General features: G+C 46.3%; 1 protein-coding gene across 10 annotated transcripts in view; it reads left to right on the top strand.

The window, feature by feature from the left end:
- The window catches only part of BRSK2 (BR serine/threonine kinase 2), a 141066-nt gene that overhangs the window by 39266 nt on the left and 80184 nt on the right, over positions 1 to 21616 (top strand). For all 10 annotated transcript variants that reach the window (XM_026036789.1, XM_026036786.1, XM_026036783.1 and 7 more), the window contains exons 2-3: positions 4339 to 4424; positions 16365 to 16505. In XM_026036789.1, coding sequence (XP_025892574.1) covers positions 4339 to 4424; positions 16365 to 16505 — 227 coding nt within the window. The remainder of the gene's footprint in view (positions 1 to 4338; positions 4425 to 16364; positions 16506 to 21616) is intronic.

Here is a 21616-nt window from a genome sequence, read left to right on the forward strand (position 1 = left end):
AAGAGTATTTGGAGTAAGGATATCCCCACAGCTGTGAGACCCCCTCAGGGCCCATTGGGTTTATAGTTATTTCTTGCGTAAAACCATTTCTGTTTTAAAGCTGTTCTCTTCTAATTTCAGGAGTACCTATTTAGTTGTTTTGGAAAAAAAAAAAAAGTTGCCATGCTTGTTATTATGGGAAAAAAAAGCATTTATTTTTCATCATTTTAATCTTTAAGTCAGACAAGCATCACAGAAGCAAAAGTACTGAAGAAGTAAAACCTCAAGTATATTTTTGCTACACCAAAAGGAAATCTTTCCAGAAAGCTTCAGTTAGTTTCTTGCTGGATAAATGTTTGGTTTAGCCATTTCACCTCCGCAGAGTGGGGTAAGCAGCGGCACAGTGACATGCCGAGTTTCTGTGCACTCTGTGCTTTCACCCAGATGCAAACTATTCCACACAGACAGATGCTGGAGAAACTGGGTCTTGCAGCGCAAGGTTTCAGGCTGAATTCTAGCCCGGAGACTTTGATAAGCATCCAAATCCCTGCGTCCTTTGAAGTTCATCCCAACTCTGAATAATTCTGAGCTGTGCGAAGGTTTGTGTCCAGACTGAGTTTCCAGGAGCTGAGGTACAGACATGGCTTCTGCCCATTATTTCAACACATCCTTCTGAGCAAGGTGATTCGGTTTAGAGCACTTTTGTGGATAAACTGCAGCCTGATACTCTACAACAGCTACCCCCTCATATGTGTCTGTATCTGAAGCAGGGAGGAGGGAGTGCAGCCCTCGATGTCAGTGACAACCATGCAGATGAGATGGACGTAAACCAGAGAAAACCATGAGTGCCTCTGGAGGAGGAGGAAGAAGAAAAGGGTGAAGGAGAGATGCAAGAGATGGAAGCAGAATTTTGCGTTATTCCTTTTAAGGTCACATTGCCCTCATGATGCTCTCTGTCATTAGCTGAATCACTGGAGCATCCTGTCAGCAAATCAGCCTCCTGCACAGATTTTAAAACCTCTAATTGGCACCTGCAAGGTACCCGGTTATCAGGGCGCCCCTGGTTGCCCTGCTTGGTTTTCGTGGCTTCCTCTCCCATGCAGCTCTAAGGCTTTTGGGTGCTGCATGGTTAGTGGCCTGCTGTGATAGGTGGCAACCCAGGCTATAGTTGGGATCCTCTCATATGACCCTGTATTTGTGTGACAGATAGAGCCCCTCCTTTCCCCCCCCCCCCCTTTTTTTTTTTAACTGCTATGCAAATGTTTTTCCACATTTCCTGTTCATCACTGTCTCTGAGCTTCCCCAGACAGGCTATTCTGAGCTTGGCCTGCTTTCTGGTAATTGCATCTGCATTAAAGCAAACACTGCTGCAGGGTTTCTCCATTCTGCCCTTGCCAGCTCCGAGCTGGACAGCACTACATGGTTTGCGAGGACAGGAATGTGCAAATAAAAAAGTGATGCCAGGAGCTGGCAGAGCCCTGGGGAGGAAGGCAGAGCTGTGAGCTATTTAAGGCCTCTCTTATTTCACCAGGGAGTCCAGCTGCCTCTCTGCTGTTAACGACACAGGTTACTACTAGACCCTCCTAAGCTGCACATCAGTAAAATCACAACTGCAGCACGCTCACTGTGTCCAAGCCAGGTCTGCCTCTAGCTTCCCTGTGGGGATGGAAAAGCAAACGGGATCTGGAGGGAGCCACCTGTGACTAGTGACCACAGTGGTAGCTTGAAGTGGACAGTGGGGCCAGTGCAGGCATTTTGGTGACTGCAGCGTGTCAGTGGAATGGGCAGGAGGCAGGACCGTGCCCTAAGGTTTCTCAAGATGGATTTATCAGGTTGCCCCTTAGAGATGTGGGAATCTCCAGTGCTTGAAATAACACAGCCATTAGCGTCTCGCTCCTTTGCCCAGGGCCCAAGTCCTGAGCTATATGAGCAATACAGTAATACTTTATAAAGCCCCTTTCACTGAAGGATTGCATGAAGTCTTACTCAGATGAATAGATTTGTTTTGCCCTTGGTCTACAGCAAGCAAAGGTGGCAAAAGAGGATCTTATGAGCTCTGCCAGGCCTTTCTGTAACCTCAGGCTTGCTGCTGGGGAAAGGAGCCTGCTGCCTGCGCTGGAGCGGTGGTAGATGAGTGTATTGATGCTGCCAGGCGCACCAGGCCTGACACCCTCTGCATATCTGAGGTTGAAATCATGGCTTTTGGAACTAGATTTCCCCATAGGCTTTAATTTTCAGGAAATTAAAAATATGTGCAGGGCCCTTAACACTCACACAGTTTAACCTCCTCCAAGTGGTGGTTGTAAATCACTGCCTTGTCTCGTGCTGCAGGACAGCAACCAAGCAGGGCCTCGGCTGGGTGCTGCCACCCATCACTCACTCGGCCTGGGCCCGTTGCTGCAGCAGCAGCCAGCAGGCGTTTCCAATGTGATGCTGCAGTTGCTTTAGTTCTTTCTGGGAGTGGTAAAGATGAAGAGAGATCTGGGGTGATAACCAGTGTGCTGAGAGATCCTCCTCCTCTTGCTGATGCCAGCAAACCAGAACTTTCTAATTTCCTGCTAAATATCTTACTAGCGTTCAAGGAAAGTTGTCTGCGTTCAGGTTTAGCAGAGGATCGTATCACAGGAAATTAGAGGATACCAGGAAAAGTATACCAGGGCAAGGTACTTGTGTGACTCCTGCAGAGGAGATCTGGGAAAGGGGCTGCATTTTGCCCATGTTTTGGGGGTAGGGTAGCAGCCACAGCACAATCAGTTGTTCAAAAGACTGGAAAAAACGATGCACTCTTCCCTTCTCTAGACCTCCTTCCTGCCTTTACGAATTCCTGGGAATTTGTTATACCTGGCTGTGCGTTGCTTAGACTGTGCCTTACTGCAGAGTTTATTTTGATTATCTACAGTCTCCACCTCGCTACATTCACTGCCCTCAAGTTAGCCTAGGTCAGATCAGAGTGGTCACCAGGTGCCTTTGAGCAGCAGGGAGCAAATCTGCCAGCAGCTGAGGAATGCCGCAAACTCCATGTCTAATGAATACCCTCCTCAGTAAATTCAAATTAAAAGCACTACTACTGTCTGATAAAAAATTGGGGATGAGAACAGGACTTGAGCTAATTGCAAGAGCTTAGTCCCAACTTGCTAGCTCAGCACTGAGGATTCAGCCCTGGTGAGGCCACATCTGGAGTACTGCGTCCAGTTCTGGGCTCCCCAGTACAAGAGGGATGTGGAGCTGCTGGAGAGAGTCCAGCGCAGGGCTACCAGGATGATCAGGGGCCTGGAACATCTACCATATGAACAAAGGCTGAGAGAGCTGGGTCTGTTCAGCCTGGAGAAGAGGAGGCTGAGGGGGGACCTGATCAGCGTGTATAAATACCTCAAGGGAGGCAGTGAGGAGGAGGGGGGCGGCCTCTTTTCAGTGGTGGGCAGCGACAGGACTAGAGGAAATGGCTTCAAACTGAAGCATCGGAAGTTCCACAGGAACTTAAGGAAGCATTTCTTCACTGTGAGGGTGACAAAGCACTGGAACAGGCTGCCCAGAGAGGTTGTGGAGTCTCCTTCTTTGGAGATCTTTAAGGCCCGCTTGGATGCAGCCCTGTGCCACGTGCTCTAGGTGACCCTGCGTGAGCAGGGGGGTTGGACTCGATGACCTCTGAGGTCCCTTCCAACCTTCGGCATTCTATGATTCTATGATTCTATGATTCTATGACTCGCTGTGAGAAGTAGCCACAGTCAGACAGGTTGCGAATTGAGAGAAAGCAGAGCCTTGTGCTTAAGTCTCTGAACACTGAGCCCCCCCAAATCTGGCTTAATTTCTTGGTGAGCCTTGTACTTCGGGTCACTTATATCTCTTTCCCTTTCTCTGTGTCTCAGTGCTGCGGCTCTAAAATAATGTTGTTCTCTTCCACATTTCAGCTGCCCTGCTTATGTTGCAAGTTCTTTAGGATGATGATTTTCTCTTATTAACTAAAGGTACAATCCCTAGTGCACTGTGGCCACAGTGGTGTTGGTGGGAGGTCATGTTTGGGCTTCTGCATTTTGAGAGTGTGTCACAGGCTCTGGGTTGTGAGGCAGAACCTGCCTTGAATGCTCAATAACTCCTGAAGCTCTTTCTCTTCGGTAGATTTGGGATTTTCCCTCCAACCTTGATGCTTTGCTCCTGTTCTGTCCTGAAGGGCAGGCAGTATTGAGTCTGAATAACCAAAATTTTTGTTAAATTTTATGAGTGCTAAATATTGTTCATTATTATAGCGTCAAAATCTCCTCCATATAAAGATGAGTGGGAAATTGATGAAGAGGAAGAAAGTGTATGGTGATTTCTGACATCCTAAGACCTTCTAATGTTCTCTCTTTTTGTTTCTTGCAGGTGGAGCGGGAAATAGCCATCCTGAAGTTGATAGAACATCCCCACGTTTTAAAGCTGCATGATGTTTACGAAAATAAAAAATATTTGTAGGTATTACTGGCTTTTGCCAGCACATGGGAATGGGAAGTGGAAGGAGGAAGGATGGGAGAGAGAGGAGGGTGTGCAACTTGGGAACATTCATGCAAGAAAGGAGCAGGGCATGCTCTACCCTCAGCTCTGGTGTCTGTGTGATATCTAATAGCTGGACGAGGGAGCGATGGTTCCTATTTACACAGGGATTTTTTTTCCTATTATTTTCCTCTTTTCTCCTCTGTATTTTGTTTATATGTCATTTCTTCAAGTTAATGTTTTCTAGCAGCAGCAAGGGAGGAACCTTTATACCTAGAGGGTCTAGAACCATTTTGAATCAAAACTGTAACAAACTGGTTAAGTGGATGTTTTGGATATCCTCACTTGCCTAATAGTTTCTATTGAAGCCCTAGATTCTCACTAACAATATTTAAAAGTTTACCGTTAATAACAACTTAGGCTATGCCGAAATCTTGCTCTTGTGAACTCGCTGTAGTAGCAGTTAACTAGCAAAGCTAGTCAGAGCAAAGCAAAGCCACAAACAGAGTGATTTTAGCTTGACAAGGCACTAGATATGTTCAATCTGTTGCCAAACAAACAGGCCACATTAATCTTGGCACAACAGGAAAAAAAAATCAATGTTCTCCAAGCGGAAAAGGGCAGCGCAGTAGGGAACTCAATGCTATTTTCAGCTTTTTAACAGGTTATTGCAAGTAGAAAAGAGTGTTTAAAAAATTAAACTGTTTCTAAAAGTCATCATCCATTGGTGACCTCCCCTTCCTTAATGCCACAGCACAAGGAAGGAATAACTTTTTACCAAAGCAAATGTGCTGAGTGGAGGTAGCAATCCTCATGGTCTATCTGAGCAGTCTTGTTACCAGAGTGCTGAATTCCTGTCCCATGAAGCGAGGCCCTTGTGTCTATGGGGGAGCTCACGAGGCAGGCAGTGATTTCTGTAGGGTTGCCCATCCGCTGTGAGGCTGGAGCGACCAGGCACTGCCTGGAGCCTGGCTTGGTGCTCCGCAGCCGAGGGCCTCGTCCCAGGCGGCATGAATGGGCCTGGCTCCGTACAGACCAGGTCACCCCAGCCGAGGGCAGGCACCCATCCTAAACACCCTAATGCAGCCAGCGCAGCATGCAGGAGAGCAGCAGCTAAGCCTCTCTCTTTGAATCCTGACCAAAAATAGGCACTGTTTGTGAGAGTAGACTCCACTTTATCACTTTATTCAGGCTTACGTGGTTCTAGGGCCAGACCCCAGACAGAGAGAAGGAATATTTTGCTTTGTGATCCTTCTTTATTTCTGTGTTGTATATTCATAGATATGTGCTTGCCTGTGCGCACACACACTGCATTGTACAGCTACTGTGCCTCAGTTAGGTTTAGAGTATTGGGTAAAGGAGACATGTACAAGCATGGGAAGGACAAAGGCCGTGGTCATCGCTGGGGTGAGGACATGAGATTATACCTATAATAATACGTAGATGTTCTTGCTCTGAGCATAAAGGAAGACAGTAGCTGAGCTGAGCTCTGTGTCTCTCCTGCCAAAAGGCTCAGGGTTTTTTTGCTGTGGGTGAAGGATGTCTAGTGTTTGGAGCAGCAGGGCTGGTCTTGCACATGGTCTTTCTTTTGGAAAGCTTCCTTCCTCCCCAGACGAAGCAGGTTGTCCAGTGGCAATCTGGGATAAGGCTAAGTTGGCTTGGGGAACACCATCAACGTAGCATTATTGCTGATTTGAATAAGCATGTGGATGCTTTTCATTGATGGAAAATGGGATACAGACAACCCAGGACCACTCCATGCTATTTCTTTCAGATAGCATGCTAGTAATATAACTAATATTATACAATAGTGTATATAGAGAGTGATACACACATACACACAACGTAAACATATAGATACATGCAGGTATACTTTTATAGGTATACTTTTAGGTGTAGTTTTAGACTATTATTTATATGGAGATATTTATGTCCGTATTTATATGTGTACTTTTTAAATTTTCATATTATTTTACACAAAAATCTGTTTTGAGCAGAAAGGCAGATCTCGCATCTTTATAGAGCTACCTCTTCTTCTCAGAAATGGGTCACACATTCAGCAGCTCTTTCTCCAAGCACAACGGATCACCTTCTGCCCCTCCAGCAGCACGAGGCCACTACTGGGCACGTGCCCAGGTCTCCTTGCAGTGTATGCAACACGCCACCCCTTGCTTTCAGAGGTGAAGGTGCTTCCCAGCGAGCCACATAACAAAATTAAAACGTCCTGCTGCCTGTGCACGGCTTCATTTCTGGCATGCACCAGATCAGCTGACAGCAGTGTGAAAGCCTTGCAGCTCTGCTGGTGCCTGCAGGGGCATTCGCACTGCCCAGGCCTCTCCTGCTGGGTTTCCCTCGAGCTTCATTTCCAACAAAAACGAATTGTGAGGTGTGAGAAAGGGAAAAGAGATTTCCCCTTGTTTTCTGTTACTGCTAGCCCAGGATTTTGACATTTGGTCCATCTGTGGAGAAGGGAGTCAGAGTCAGTGGGAGGGTTCATAGAGCTGAGGTCCCTCCGAAGGCTCCGCACAGGGAAGCGCTGACTCGACAGACGCGCTGCTTGGTAGGCTGGTCTGGAGCGCGTGCCAGAGGACCCCAGCCTGGCACTGAGCTCTTCCACGTAAAACCCACGAGCCTTTGCAGACACTTGAGCCACTCGCTCGCAGAACCGCACCAGGGAGCTGATGGGTGTTCATTGTCCCAGCTCTGGCCCTCCTGCGCTGGGTCCCCTTGGCTGGGTGTTCTCCCTAACGGGTGCCCAGGGAGGAGACCAAGGCAGAGCCTTGGCACACGCGACTACCCGCTGCGCCGGCAACGCTCCAAACGCCCTGCATCCCAGCACATCAAAGGCACAGGCAGAGCAGCAGCATAACCTCCCGTCGGCTTCTCTTTCTCCCCCAAATCCCCAACCTGTTCATGTCCAAACATAATTAGCAGTCAGATACAATCTCCTTTTAAACAAGGTGTTTGTAATTAAAATCGTCCTTTGGAAAGCAAAACGGAAAAACAAGCAAACAAAACAAAATCCAACGCATGCACATTTTCTTGCAGGAGAGGAGAAAATAAGAAAAATAAAGAGTTCCTGGCCTGCTGCCAAATTAGGGTTTAAAAATTCATGCCTGCCATAAGAATTTATATAGCTTCTGAATAATTTATAGGTTGTGCCAATAACAAGGGGTTTAATATCTGATAGAGATTATTTAATCAATACAAAACAGTGCAGTGAAAAGCCATCAAAGAATTGCAACATGTCGGTCTGGGTTGGGCAGTTTTTAACCATTTCCCTGCTGTGCATATGTCCTTACGTATATCTGTAGGTATCAAAGGACATTTTGCAAACTAAGTGGTAGCGTCACGGCTTTATTTTTTCTTCCTAGAGGCTTTTTTTTTTTTTTTTTTTTTTTTTTGGGCAGTTTGGCATTCTAGAGAGATCCCTTGCTGATTTGCCAGAGCTTTGAAATGTAATGAGTTTTCTAGCCCTTAGCTGAGTCGGTCAGAAGGAGCAGGGAGCTTCTCAGGCTGATCTGCTGGGAGTTTTGTGGAGGGAGCTGTTCCTGTGAGGTTGTTCTAGTGGCCGTACCCAGCACGTGACGTTGGTGATGCTGCTGTTGTGATTCGTGGATAAACACGCGGCCAGGCTCCTTGGAATAAATTGGGAGGTTTTTATTAGATGTGGACACTAATAAACGTAGGAACAGAAAACAGCTATAGATATATCTGTCTTTATAAGTGAAATTCCCGCTTGACTTGCATCCCTGGCCTCATTAATTGCTTAGACAGTTTTGTCTACTCAGAAGTGTCTCAATTCCTACTGTGTTCCCTGGTCTTAGTGCTGTTCTCATGATTTTCATACAAAGATCAGCTCTTAAGTGACAAGGTCGAATAGCTGAGCTTCTCAGCAGATGTAGTCCCTTTGTGAAGTTCCTCACCCGCGGGCCCTCTGCCATAAAACAGTGACCTCACAGAATCACAGAATATTCAAGGTTGGAAGGGACCTCTAGAGATCATCTAGTCCAACCTTCCTGCTCAAGCAAGCACACCTAGAACATGTGGCACAGGGCGCATCCAGGCGGGTTTTGAAGACCTCCAGAGGAGACTCCACAACCTCCCTGGGCAGCCGGTTCCACTGCTCTGTCACCCTAACAGTAAAGAAGTTGCTCCTCACCTGGAGACGAAACTTCCTGTGCTCCAGCTTATGGCCATTACCCCTCGTCCTATCGCTGGCCACCAGTGAGAACAGCTTGTCCCCTTCCTCCCTGCATTCTCCCTTCCTGAACTTATACACATTAATCAGATCCCCTCTCAGCCTTCTCTTCTCCAGAGAAAAGAGGCCCAGCTCACTCAGCCTCTCTTCGTATGAGAGATGTTCCATTCCCTTAATCATCTTGGTTGCTCTTCTCTGGACCCTCTCAAGAAGCTCCACGTCCCTCYTATACTGGGGTRCCCAGAACTGCACACAGTACTCCAGGTGCGGCCTCACCAGAGCTGAGTAGAGGGGCAGAATCACCTCCCTTGACCTGCTGGCAACACTCCTCCTGATGCAGGCCAGGATCCCATTGGCCTTCTTGGCCATGAGGGCGCACTGCTGACTCATGGTTAACTTAGTGTCAACCAGGATTCCCAGGTCCTTCTCTGCGGAGCTGCTTTCCAGCAGGTCGACCCCTAATCTGTACTGGTGCCTGGGGTTATTCCTCCCCAGGTGCAGGACCCTGCACTTGTCCTTATTGAACCTCATGAGGTTCCTCTCTGCCCAACTTACCAGCTTGTCCAGGTCCCTCTGGATGGCAGCACAGCCCTCCGGAGTGTCGGCCACTCCACCCAGCTTGGTGTCATCTGCAAACTTGCTCAGGGTGCACTCCGTGCCCTCGTCCAGGTCATTGTTGAACAAATTGAACAGCACCGGGCCAGTACTGACCCCTGGGGGACACCACTGGCCACAGGCCTCCAACTGGACTTGGCCCCATTTATCACCACCCTCTGAGCTCTGCCATCCAGCCAGCCCTCGATCCACCGCACCGTGCACTCATCTACTCCACTCTCCTGGAGCTTCCATATGAGAATATTATGGGAGACGGTGTCAAAAGCCTTGCTGAAGTCAAGGTAGACAACATCCACGGCTCTCCCCTCGTCCAGCCAGCCTGTCACCCCATCATAGAACACCACGAGGTTCATCAGACATGACTTCCCCTTGGTGAATCCATGTTGACTGCTCCTCAACAGCTTCTTCTCCTTCATATGCCTGGAGATTCTCTCTGGGATGAATCCTAGAGATTCTCTCTAGGATGAACCTCCTGAGCACAGAGCACCCAAGCGGTAACTCGCATGAGTTTCCTTGTCTCTGCGTGGCCCTTTCTGTGTGTTTGGGGGTTTTGCATCTTGCTGGGTGAACACACTGGGACTGCATTGTCTCAAAAGCTGTGCAGCACCACACAAATACCCAGTCTAGCTTCCTGACTAGGAAAAGCCCTACAACCCCGTAGTATATAAATCTAGGCGTATGTAGAAGACCCACCTGTTTTTTTAGGTTTAAGTGAGGTTGTACATAATATGTATAAGTTTTTTACATGTAATAAAAGGAACATTAATTAGTTTACTAACAGGCTGCTGATCACTTGCCCAAATTGGCTAAAGTTTCTACAGCACAAGAGAATATTTTCTTGTTCCAGTTGTTCTTTTGCACTTAGAATATTTACCTGGAATACTTTGAGTTTCCATATGAGCTTTCATCTAAAGATCTCTATCCATTCAATGCTTTTATAAAAGCCAATACATTGTTTTGCCCCAGAGGCTTTAATATATGTAGCTGTGAATATCTCATAAGTTGTATTGATCTATGAGGCCGAGAAAAGAGGAGCTGCCAAAACCCACACTAGGATGTAGTGATGGGCTGCTGTGGGCAATCCCATCTGGCAAGGAGTTTAGTATTTCACACCATTTTTCCTAATGGTTTATAGACAGCTTTTCATCCTGTACAGATCACAGTTTGGAGGGGTTGGGTTTGGAGGTTTGTTTGTTTTCTGGTGCTTGGTTTCCCCGGTAGTGTGTGGCCCTGGGCTTTGCTGTCCCAGGCAGTCTGTGTTTCAGTGTTTCAAGCAGTGCACAGCTCGGTAGGATCATAGTGCAAAGGTGACCATGTTGTGGCTAGATCTTCGTTGTGCTGGCCTTGGACAGCAGTGGAACAGAGAGTCAACTGCAATCCAAAGCACACAACGTCATTTGGAGACTCCTCAGTGGGGAAACCCAAGGCATTGTCAAGCACCACATCAAAGAACAGCCTTAAAGAAGGAGATGAAGGAAAATAATAAGGTAGATCTGTAGATAATATCAAATTTAGGGGGTCTGGATGTTAAGCAGGTGGATGGTGGAAGCTGGCTGTGGAGGCAAGTCAAAGGTGGAAGTTAACTTCAGAAGGCCAAGAAAGAAACCCTAGACTGGTTGCAGAGTTGACCAGCAGGTGCCTTGAACTGAAGGCAGCTAGTGTGACATTAAACATGGTATAAAAAAGGAAGAGGCAATGGAGGGGGCATACAAGGAAGGGTAAAAGCAGAGAGATAAGAAAAAGATATTTGCAGTGATGTGATATCTCTTCCAAGTGGCTATCAGTGGGGCCAGACCATTTATCAAGATGAAAGAGATGATGAAGTAGCAGACATACAAGTTGTCCAAAATTCTACAAGAAGTCTCATCACGTAGTTGGGAAGGAAAACTATAAGAGATATAATGAAGAGAATATCTATAGAATACCAGTAAACCAAGCTGAAAAGACCTCAAAAAAAAAAAAAAAGAGTCCAAGATAACACCCATGCCACACACCTGAATGACAGTCAAACAAGCAGAGTTTCGTCTAGGGAGAGAGAAAGGAAGAAGTGGAAGTGGAGGAGCGCAGCAAGGTCAAGTGCTCTGTTTTAACCACATTGAGTGTGAGCTAAGGGTAGAAGGTCAGAGGTGGAAGCCAGTATCTTTCTTTAGCTATTAGATATCTGGAAGAAAGGGGAAAAATTGTACAGAATTTTTACTTAAGTGCCAACATTTTGCATTTTTTTGAGCTTGGGGCAAGAGTCACTTTTTTTTTTTTATTTTAAATCCTGTTAGTGGGTTCATAAATCCTCATAGTCCTGTTGGATAGTTGAATATAACCAAAACCAAGGTGAGTTATGTACACACCTGCTGCTGTTCATCAAATATTTACTAATAGTTCCTATAGGAAACTGGACATTGCACTCTGTTTATAGGAGTCCTGCTAACATGCAGGCTTTAGAAAAGACTGAAATTACTTGGAGGATAATTTGCCTGGTTTAGGAGCAATGTGAAGCTGGTATAAGCGGGCTATATGCTGTCACATCTTGTTACAGCCAGAATACAGGGCAAGCTGGAGCAGCAAGGAGGGGAGGCATAGCACTTTCTGCTGAATTTCTGACTTAGGCTCCCGAATTACTCCCAGTCACTGGTGGAGTGACAGCTGACACCTCAAACACTCCTTGAGTTTCCCCATGTTCATCCTGGCTGCTCCATTTCTTTAACACACACACACACACACACACACACACACACACACACACATACACGTCATCCCTCTGTTACCATACTGTTATACTTTTATTTACTTTTGTTTCTTTTATTTAAATTGCTTTTGCTTACTTTTATTTCTGTACTGTTTTGGCACCTGAAAGATTAAATGAAACTGAAACAAAAAGTAGGAAAAGAGCTGCAGCTCACTGCTTTTCTGAGTTTCATGCCTCTTCGCGATGCATTACAAAGTAGGAAGTTACTGCTTTTGATTGGGAAGGTGGTGATGCTAGGATGCAAGTGGAAAAGTGGCAAAGGGAATAGATAAAATGTTTGGGGCAGAATCAACTGCTGCTCCTTTTCTATAGATCTGTAGATTAAGTCATTCCATGTATTAAGCATTCAGCACATTTGCCTTTGAAGACCAGAGTTTTTGAAGCTCTGAAACTTTGCCAGAGGTTTTTAGATCCACATTTTGGCTTGTAGCAGGGTTGTGAAGAAATGCCATGTAAGACTCTGTGTAAAGTCAAGCTGTGGCTTCCGAAAACTTCTGCAACTTCTTAAAGAATATACACAGTAGGGAAAAATGTTTAATCAGGGATTTGTTTTTGATGCTGTGTTCAGTTGACATCCCAGCAAGTCGCAGAAGCCAAAAGGTTCCTTGCTTGTGCAATGCCTTCATGAGAAGAGAGGAAATTGGGAGCAGCAGCATGGAGCACAAGGCAGAAGAGCTCAGATCCCATCTCTGTTACTGGATGGCTTTGTGACCCTGGGCAAGTCACTTTGCTTCACAGTTCCCTATCTGGGAAGAACGGGCAGGTAGTACTTACCACGTGTCTCCCATGTGGATTGCAAGGGCCAGAAGAGCACGTGTTCACCCAGAGCATCCAAGGTGCAAGAGTTAACTTCTCTTGCTGAGGCTTTTGTGCTGAGACAGCCCATTGGTATTGTCACCGCAGGTGGTGCACATCCTGCAAGGCTTTCCTTGAGTCTTCTCTGCAATGGCTTTTCCAAAACAGAGGGAAAATCCCCCTTGTAGAGATTCCTTCCTACACGCACATATAAACAGCATTTAGGGCAGCTATCCTGCGGTAGTTGGACGTGCTGCAGCACTCGGGAATGGTTAAACCTCTTCCATGGGGCTGTTTGGAAATAACGTGCACTACTAGCGTGCCATGCAGTGTGCCAGTAAGACACTGGCTCGCGTGGAGGCAGGTGCTGAATTGTGCCCTTGTGTAATCAAAAATCTCCTCGTTGGGTGCTATCCTAAAAAAAAAAAGCTTGGTCGTTCTGGAGGGAATGGGGTTGGCAGGTGTCCAGCTGCAAATCAGGGTTCAGAAACTGTGGATGCGACGTAAGCATGCAAGATGTGAGGCGTGATCCCTGCAGCGTTTCATCCTTGCAGTGACCACTGGGGAACGTGTTTGCTTCCCCTCTCAGTGCTGTCACGCTAGGGGCTGTGTCAGATCAGGAAGCATCGCTACTGTGCTTCTCCGCAGCCCCGACTTGTCACAGAAACAGCTCTTTTTTAGATGTTCTCCTCTGTTCATTTCCATTATTATATCTGGTGTTTCTGGGTGGCAAGCAAAAATGAATAACCTTGTAAATGCTCCCTGTCTTTCAATTTGTTTTATTTTTTCATGCAACATGTCAGTGCATTTTTGTTGAGTGTTTTTAATAGGGATGAAGTCGCTGAAAATAAATTGCTTTGCAGTTCCTGCTGTGGGTGACAGAAATGCTGGGTCTGTAATTTTCCAAAACTGTGCATTTGTAGCCAATGCAGAGGATGTTCTGTATGCCTCCAACTGCAATCATCTTCATGAGATACTGCCTGGAAAAAAAAAAAAAAAAAAAAAAGAAAAGATAGAAAAGAGAGAACAACTCTCAGTTTGAATTTAGGGGGCAAGATGCACTGCTATATCCAGCTTCTGCTGGGCACAGTGAGAGAAAAAGCTGTCAAGGAGAATTTTAGGATTGATTTTGAGCCAGGTTTGGGGCTGCCATATGGGAGATTAAGCCAGATCTGTGTCTAGTATGAGAGGAAGAATGAATTATGTAGCAAACCCACTTCTCAGAGCATCCTTTAGGCATGGTTTGGAAATTTAGGCTTGGGACTTAGAGATGTGAAAACTGCAGTGCCCATCATGGATACACATTATTGTTTTCTGAGCATTTCTAATCTGTTGTCAATCATCTTGCTCTAAAAATATAAGATGGATGAATGGCCATCTCCATATTATCAATATATATTTAGTGGATGGTCTGGAGATGCCCATCTCTTCCTGGAGACGAGGTAATGCAGGTACTGAAAATGTGATTTCTGATTCAAGATTTTCCTGTTTCTTTTCTCTCAAACTCAATAGAGGAAAAATTGTTGAGACTTGCCGTGTTTTTTTTTTTTATATATTTTGATAAAAGATTCAGAAAAATGTAGTTTCCCCTCAAGTTTTGAATAATCACTGTGTTCTTGGCTAATTTTCTCTGCCTCTGGCATGCTCAGTTATCTGTGAAGTCAGTGCTAACATCCATCTCATACTGCATTTTCTGCTGCATTTTCGTTTGGGCAAGTGCAGTTCTCCTGTTGCGCTCAGAAGCACCCCCGGAAGCTGCTGTTGAAGCTGGGCCTCAAGTCACACTCTGGTATTTTCAAGCCTGAGGCCATGCTCTTTGAATCAATTTTACTTTCTTCAGAAAAGCTTTTACACCTCTATGGCTCCATATTTCAGAGACTTTAAGAACAGTTAGTCAAACCTCCATATTTATAATCCCATTTTCCTCATTCTGTTTCAAACTGAGAAATTTCCTCCCAGAGTATAGTGCTGGAGGTGTAGAAAAGACAGTAGTCTCTTTTGGATTAATTATTTTCACTTCCCTCTTGAACTTGAGGAGTTGAATTAATAGTACTGGAAACAGAACCAACTTGCAAGATGGGGAACACAGTCCTGCCCCCTCTGTTGCACTATGTGGAAAAAGAAAGGGAAAAGCAGGCTGAAAATTTGGAAAAATCTCAAATATGTGTTTGCAAGGTGTCTAGTGATCTCAAAGGAGCTGCTCAGAAAGTTCAGTTCACCCTTGCGTTGTTGGAGCCGCCTTTGCACTCCTGGTCCCTGCGTGCAGCCCTGCGGAGCCTTTCAGAGGAGCTGGTAAGGGAGGAGTGGGGATGTCTGCCTTTGTCACACGCGTTATGAGCCTTAAAGTCAACTAAACTAAAGTCAACTAAAGCCAAAAGTGCCAAGGAACAGAAGGGACTTCGCAGTTAAAAATGCCTGTGTGCTCTGTTCATGGTCAGGATCATGCTGTCTTTCAGATCCTGAACAATAAATGTCCACGCTAGTCCATTTCCTGCTCTACTAGGTTATTATGTTCTGGGCAAACAGAGAACAGTAGAGCCAAGAATTGCAGCAGAGATAGAGGCTGTGAAGGCTTTTAGACAGACTCATTGCCAATGAGGGCCGGTTGCTTGGCCTGGGTTACAGCTGCTGTGGGTTTAAGGGGTTCTCTCGTCAGTGCTCCTGCCGCTTCCCTGAGGTAACTGCTCGGTGCTCGCTCTTAGGCCGGATTTCTGGAGAGTTAGGCTAAGTTTTCTTCTGCTTGGCTACCCATTATCCCAGCTAAAAACACCAAGACTGCCCTTCTGCGGCCAGCCCTTCCCTTTCAGAAGACTTTATTCCTGTCAGACTTCGCAGACCTCTGTGTGAGGACTGGCTTCCTGCGCCTCACGGCTAGGGCCCCTTTGCTGCGTTTGTAGCACCGTTACATGGGACTCAGGGGATGGCTGCTCCAGCAAGTCGCTGCTTTCCAGCAGCCAGAGCTGAAGCCCTTACGTAGCTGCACACATGCAGTTCTTTTGATATTTTCTCCTAATTTCAACTATTTAGCTTTTTTTTTTTTTTTTTTTTTTTTTTTTTCCCCGAAGTCCTCTAGGTTGGTTTTTTTGGCATCTACCTGGTTCTCAGGTGTCCAAGTCAGAACAGTGTGAGCTTGGTGAGGGGACCTGAGGCCACTTCTGTGCAGTCTCACTGTATAGGAACTCTCAGAGCTGCCATAAAAGCTTAGACCCGATTTTAATCTTCTTCTCCTCCTGGTCTTTTGAGTCATTTTTGGTTACCATATTCTCTCTCACCAGAAGATTAAACACTGAATCAATCCATCCGTGGTAAGTCTGCAGTTTGCAGAACCCTTATTTAAAATATTAATCACTCCCAGTCTTAGGTTCTGATTCTGTGCTGCTTTTTCTCCCAAAAATATTCTGCTTAGCCATGTGTAAAAAGAGGTTTGTTTATATATGTGTGTGTGTGTGTGTGTGTGTATATGTCTGTGTGTGTATGTGTGTGTGCATATCGATATACATGTCTGTGTGCATGAGCGCATTGATCTGCTGGCATGTTTACAACATTCTGTCTATTGTTTTCTAGGTATTTGGTGCTAGAACATGTGTCAGGTGGGGAGCTCTTCGACTATCTTGTAAAAAAGGGAAGATTAACACCAAAAGAAGCTAGGAAGTTCTTCCGACAAATCATCTCTGCTTTAGACTTCTGCCATAGTCATTCAATATGGTGAGTAGAGTCATTTTCAACAGCAATTACCTGTGACATAAAAGTGCATAATAATGGGATCTTACTTCTTGGCACTTTCTTTTACTGTTAAGTAACTAATGTTGTAAAGCCTTGAAAGTGTTGTATAAAGTGCTGATGTATCTTTTTAATTCCTGCCTGCTTGTGAAACTGCACACCAGTCACAGACAGACTTTACATGGAGAAGATTGTCCTTGGTTTCATTCTGGAAGAGGCTTCATTCACAGAGAATGCTTTAACCAGGAAAACAGAAGCCATAAGGGAGAAGCAATTTAATTTCCAGTGTTCTTGGGGATGCTTGCCAATAGCTGAAAGTTGTACATGCTATATCAAAGTGAGTCCCTGAAGAAACTTGGGACAATTACCAATACTGTAAAGTCATTTTTTTTGTTTCCTTCAGTTTTGGAAGTGTGTTAGCTTCTGGCAACCTGACTGAGTCCTGTCTGGGCTTTTGAGTCACTGTTGCCTTTAATTTCCTTTCCAGTAGGGAACAATTTCCTTGATCTACCTGCTATTGATACTTACTGACTCCATCAGATGATTTAACCATCAAGTGTGGTTTAACCTGCACTTTCAGGTGGTGTTTTAAATTGGCTTGGTTTCTACTTCATCTTCAACAAGTTCAGATAATTTAAATTATATTAAAATTAAGTTGTTACAATCAATCTGAAGCACAGAGTTTCTGTACAGCTGCTGACCCGTAGCTGCTTCTCGGTAATACATCTCCTCACAGCTAGATTGGCTGAGAGGGGTCATTTACATAACGTCCGCGTGGCTGTTTCTGAGGAGCCACCGGCTGCTGCAGATCCCCCCTCTCCACTAGGCCGAGGGCCACTGCTACACATGGAGTAGAAGGATTTACATAATCCTGGTATGGCTACTTAACAATAAACATACAGTGATTTTCCATTCCCTCTGGTTTTGTGCTGAGAACTCCAAAACCAGATATCTGTAGCGTAAATGGCCACAGCAAAAATGGATATCTATATATTTAACTTACGCTTCTTGTCCTGTTCCCTTTGCATTGCTGACTCATTCCAGTAGGATATATTAACGTAAAAGAGAGCATATTTCTGATAAATGGAGAGTAACAACCTTTCTTGAAGATATACTGAGAGCATGCAGTTAGTATGGGGAATGGGCTGTTCAGAGACGGTGCATTTGGGGACAAGGAGGTCCTGAAGCTGATGCCTACTTGGCTTCAGGTAAGGTTCAGTGAGAGTCAGGGGACTTCTCCCAGGAGCTGAGAGGGCTCTGTGCCCTGGCTAGAGCAGCTAAGTTCTCTCTGTTCACAGCTACCTTGACAAATTTTATTCTCTGAATTCCACTGTTTTTCTCAATGCTGCTTAACAGAATTGAGAGATCATGAACTTCTCAAATGTAACTGATTTTCCAGAACTTTGTAGTAGATGATGCTCTGTGCCATAATCCTTGGAAGGTTGTACAGCTCTAATTCTTTGGCTGTACTGGACAGTGCAACCACTACTGGGTCTGATTTCCTAGGTATGTTCCTGTTTTGTACTTGGCATTTATCCAAGAGCACTCAAAACTATTTAATTGTGACCGGAAGAGAAATTATTTACTTTTTTAAATGAGTATTCCAGAGAAATATGAATTTCTGTGGTGATGGAAGTGTCTAATTCCATCATGTGTATGTGTACATGTGTATGCAGGGACTCACTAGTCCTTTGCACTTGCGGCAGACACCTCCTGATGGTTGAAACTTTAATAAGCTGAGTGAGGATCCTGGCAGATCTGTCAGACAGGCAAGTACTTTTGCAGGCTTAAGGAAATGTGGGATTTCCAAGACACAGCACACATCCCTCTTGAGGAATCCATTTTCTTCTGTTAAACATACTGGATTGGGGGCAGTCGTCATGTGCAGAAGTGAATCCCCTGTCTCCTTGTCGACTCCCCCTTCACCAGCAGCTAGTGCTGAATAAGCAAGCAGTAAATCATAAGCTCTCCCTTCCTCCAGGTCACTCGGAGACCTGTGTGGTCCCTGAGATGATATTAGAATCTGTGTAATATTCTGAACAGTCATCGTTAAATCATTTTCTTGCAATCAAAGCATACATAAATATATGTCGGTGCGTGCGCGTGTGAGAGTCGAAGTCTATGTGCCTTCCTAAGCAATGGAGCCTGACCTTGCCCTGTCGTGGGGCAGCGAAATGACAAATCATCTCATCAGTTAGGTTATCCAGTTATGACCACGTTGAAAAATGAAGGCTTCTGCTTTGGTTAATGACTAAATGTGGGTGCCTCTAAGCCCCTAGCAGAAGAGATTGATGGCCTGGTGTCCCCAGCTCTGCTTCACTGTCCTGTCTTCTTCCGCTGCCTCCCAAAATGTCTGTGCTCGTGTTCACAGCAGAGCATTGTCACGTCCAGCTTTCATTGCTTACAGAGCATTGATGCTGCAGGATTCCTGGATCAAAGGATCTGGAAGGATTCCCTGGTGCTCCCTTCCCTGCAAGGCCTCTGCCGCTGCCATGGGCAGAGATGACCTGTGGGTGGGGAGATTCTTCCAGACAAGGAGGCAAAATGGATGTGGGGCTTGGGCACTTTTGTTTGGGATTTAAAGCAGCACGAGCTTTCTTTCTTTGCCCTTGCAATGCGTGGGAAGTGCAAAGGAGGCAGGGAGGCGCCTCGCTTCCCGGCGCAGGCACCCAACGGAGGTTGGGATAAGGTTGGCTGTGGGGAAAAGCTCCCCTGCAGCCCCTTGCGGTTTCCCTGTGGGCTCTGCCGGGAAGGAGCCGTGCAGGAAGGCGGGCAGGCAGCCTCCGCGTCCGACCGGCCCAGTGCTGCAGCGCTGCCCTGTGCGCCGCCCTCTGCGCGCCACACCGCAGCGCGGGGACCGGGGCGCATAGGGTGTCACCTTGCTAGCTCAGACGTGTCGTTTGGATGCCGCTAATGCTTTTTTTTGTCTCCTTTTAAATTAGGCTGTGCAGCCGGGGCCGGCAGCCTGCATGGCCGCAGCGGGCGCGAGGCAGCCGCCGTTCCCCGCACGCAGGAAGCGAAGTGAGAGCGGGCGCCGGCCCTGGCTGCGCTGGAGGCGGCGGGTGCCGCAGGGGGAGGCGGGCGCCGCTGCCGCCGCCACGGCCGCGCCGTTGGCTGCGACTGACATCACCGGCCCCGGCTGCCATTGGCCGCGCTCGCGTTTGTGCGGCTGGGGCTCTCGCGTGGGCCAGGCCTCGCTCCGGGCGTCTGCGCCGCGCGAGCTGACAAATAAAAATATGATTAGAGAAAGTGCCCCGTGGCAAGCCTTATTACGGCTCCCGAGATAACAGATAATGCCAATTACTGCACGGGGCGGCGGTGACAGTGAGGGGATATCCCCTGCGGTAATGCGCGGCAGGATGATTATTTCATTTTATTTTTATTTTGGTTGGATTTCATTTTGGCTTCTTTTTTTCCCGAGCGTACACAAGAGGGGTTGCGCGGGTCCTTTATGAATATTGATAAATGACAATTATGAGGGCCCTTTCAGTGCTCGTAGCCCGGGGCTGTGCCCGCCCCGGCACGCACTCCTGCTGAAGCGTGTGCAGGGGGGGCGGCTGAGAGGGGATGCAGCAGGAACAGGAGCTTTGTCTGAGTGTCTGAGTTTGCCTTGCGCTCTTCCCAGCGGGGCAAGGGGGGAAAAGCTGTTTATTAGATAATGCTTCAGGATTTCACAGTGGTAGTACCAAAATCTCTGGTGAGATTCCTCCAGGCTGGAGCTGCCGGACACTGTCAGTAAAGGAAGCAGGCCCTTGGGAGAGACCCGGGATATCTGCAAGAGAGGGAGGAAAGTGCCAGGTGTCACAAGAAATTGTCCTGTCAGGCAGCATCACCCTTCTAGGGACTCTTGCCTTGCTTTGCTTCGTTTATGTTACAGTGTTGTGCCAGGATAATCTGTCAGATACGTAAGATGACAGCAGTTGGGCACGCGGAAGTCATGACCGAAGGCCTGCAGTATGCAATCAGTCTGGAGACTCTGGAATTTAATAGTGCTGGTCCATATGGCTTTGCATTGTGGCCCTTCAGCCCTTCTGATTTCAAATTTTCCAACCAAACACCATGAGTTAGAAAAATACCTTTTCCCCCTCATGAAAGCAGAGTTTCCCCAAGAATTTCCCAAATCCTGGCATTTCAGGCTGATGAACGAGGCTTGCTCTAAAAAGCCAAAGAGTTTTTCAGCTTTCCCTTGTGCAGCAAACTGGAGAAAACCAACAGAGGTCAGCAGCCACAGTGCCAAAGGTGGAATAACCAGCTCAGCTCAAGTCAAAGAGCGCATCTTTGTATTATTATTTCTTTATATAATCTGCTGGGGACCCCCAAATGGCGTATTCGTATTGTAGGCAGAGCCAGGCGATGTTCTTTGGCATGTACCGTGGTGGTGATCAGAGCTGACAGTCTGTTCTGGCTTTGAAGCACATGAAAATAGGCGAGATCTGTAAGGAGGGGCGATGTATTTTAATAGATCAGCAGAAAGAATTGCAAAAGAGCAGGCACCATTTTAGGCAGCCCAGGCCTTCTGCAGGACTCTTGATGTGTTGGTAGGTGTTGTCCTTTTTCCTAGCCACGACTATATTTATTTGTTCTGCAGAATTCGGTGAAAACTTGCTAAATCTGAGCATAGGAAGCGTGACTCCAAACAAAGATGCTTCTGGAGGGAGCTCTAAGTTACACATTCAAATTGTGTTTCCAGAAGGAAGTGAAAAATAAGATGAAAGGCTTTTTCTGCTTGTAAAAGTTAAAAATACTGCTTCTCTGCTACTATTATTACTGATAAATGATTTGCCTCACAATGAGCTTGCGCTGAGCACTTTTAAGAGACATATTGTGAAAAATTATTCTGTGGTCTGGCCCTGCAGGGAGTTTGGGGTCAGTAAGAAAAGCATTTGCAAAGTAGCCAACAATTTGATTATTACAAATGACCTGCAACTACTCCAATTAGGAGGTTCTTGGGTTAGAAATCTGTGACCTACAACATGTTGTCATAGAAACAGGTACGAATGTTTCAGCTCAAAAATCACTTTAAAATAATGAGTTAGTTCATCATCTCGTGCCAGGTGACAGAACTGCTTTGAATCTGGTATCCTAAGTCTGTGTCT

This window comes from Nothoprocta perdicaria, unplaced genomic scaffold (genome assembly GCF_003342845.1).
Source record: "Nothoprocta perdicaria isolate Ctin4 unplaced genomic scaffold, notPer1 scaffold_186, whole genome shotgun sequence".
NCBI lineage: Eukaryota > Metazoa > Chordata > Aves > Tinamiformes > Tinamidae > Nothoprocta > Nothoprocta perdicaria.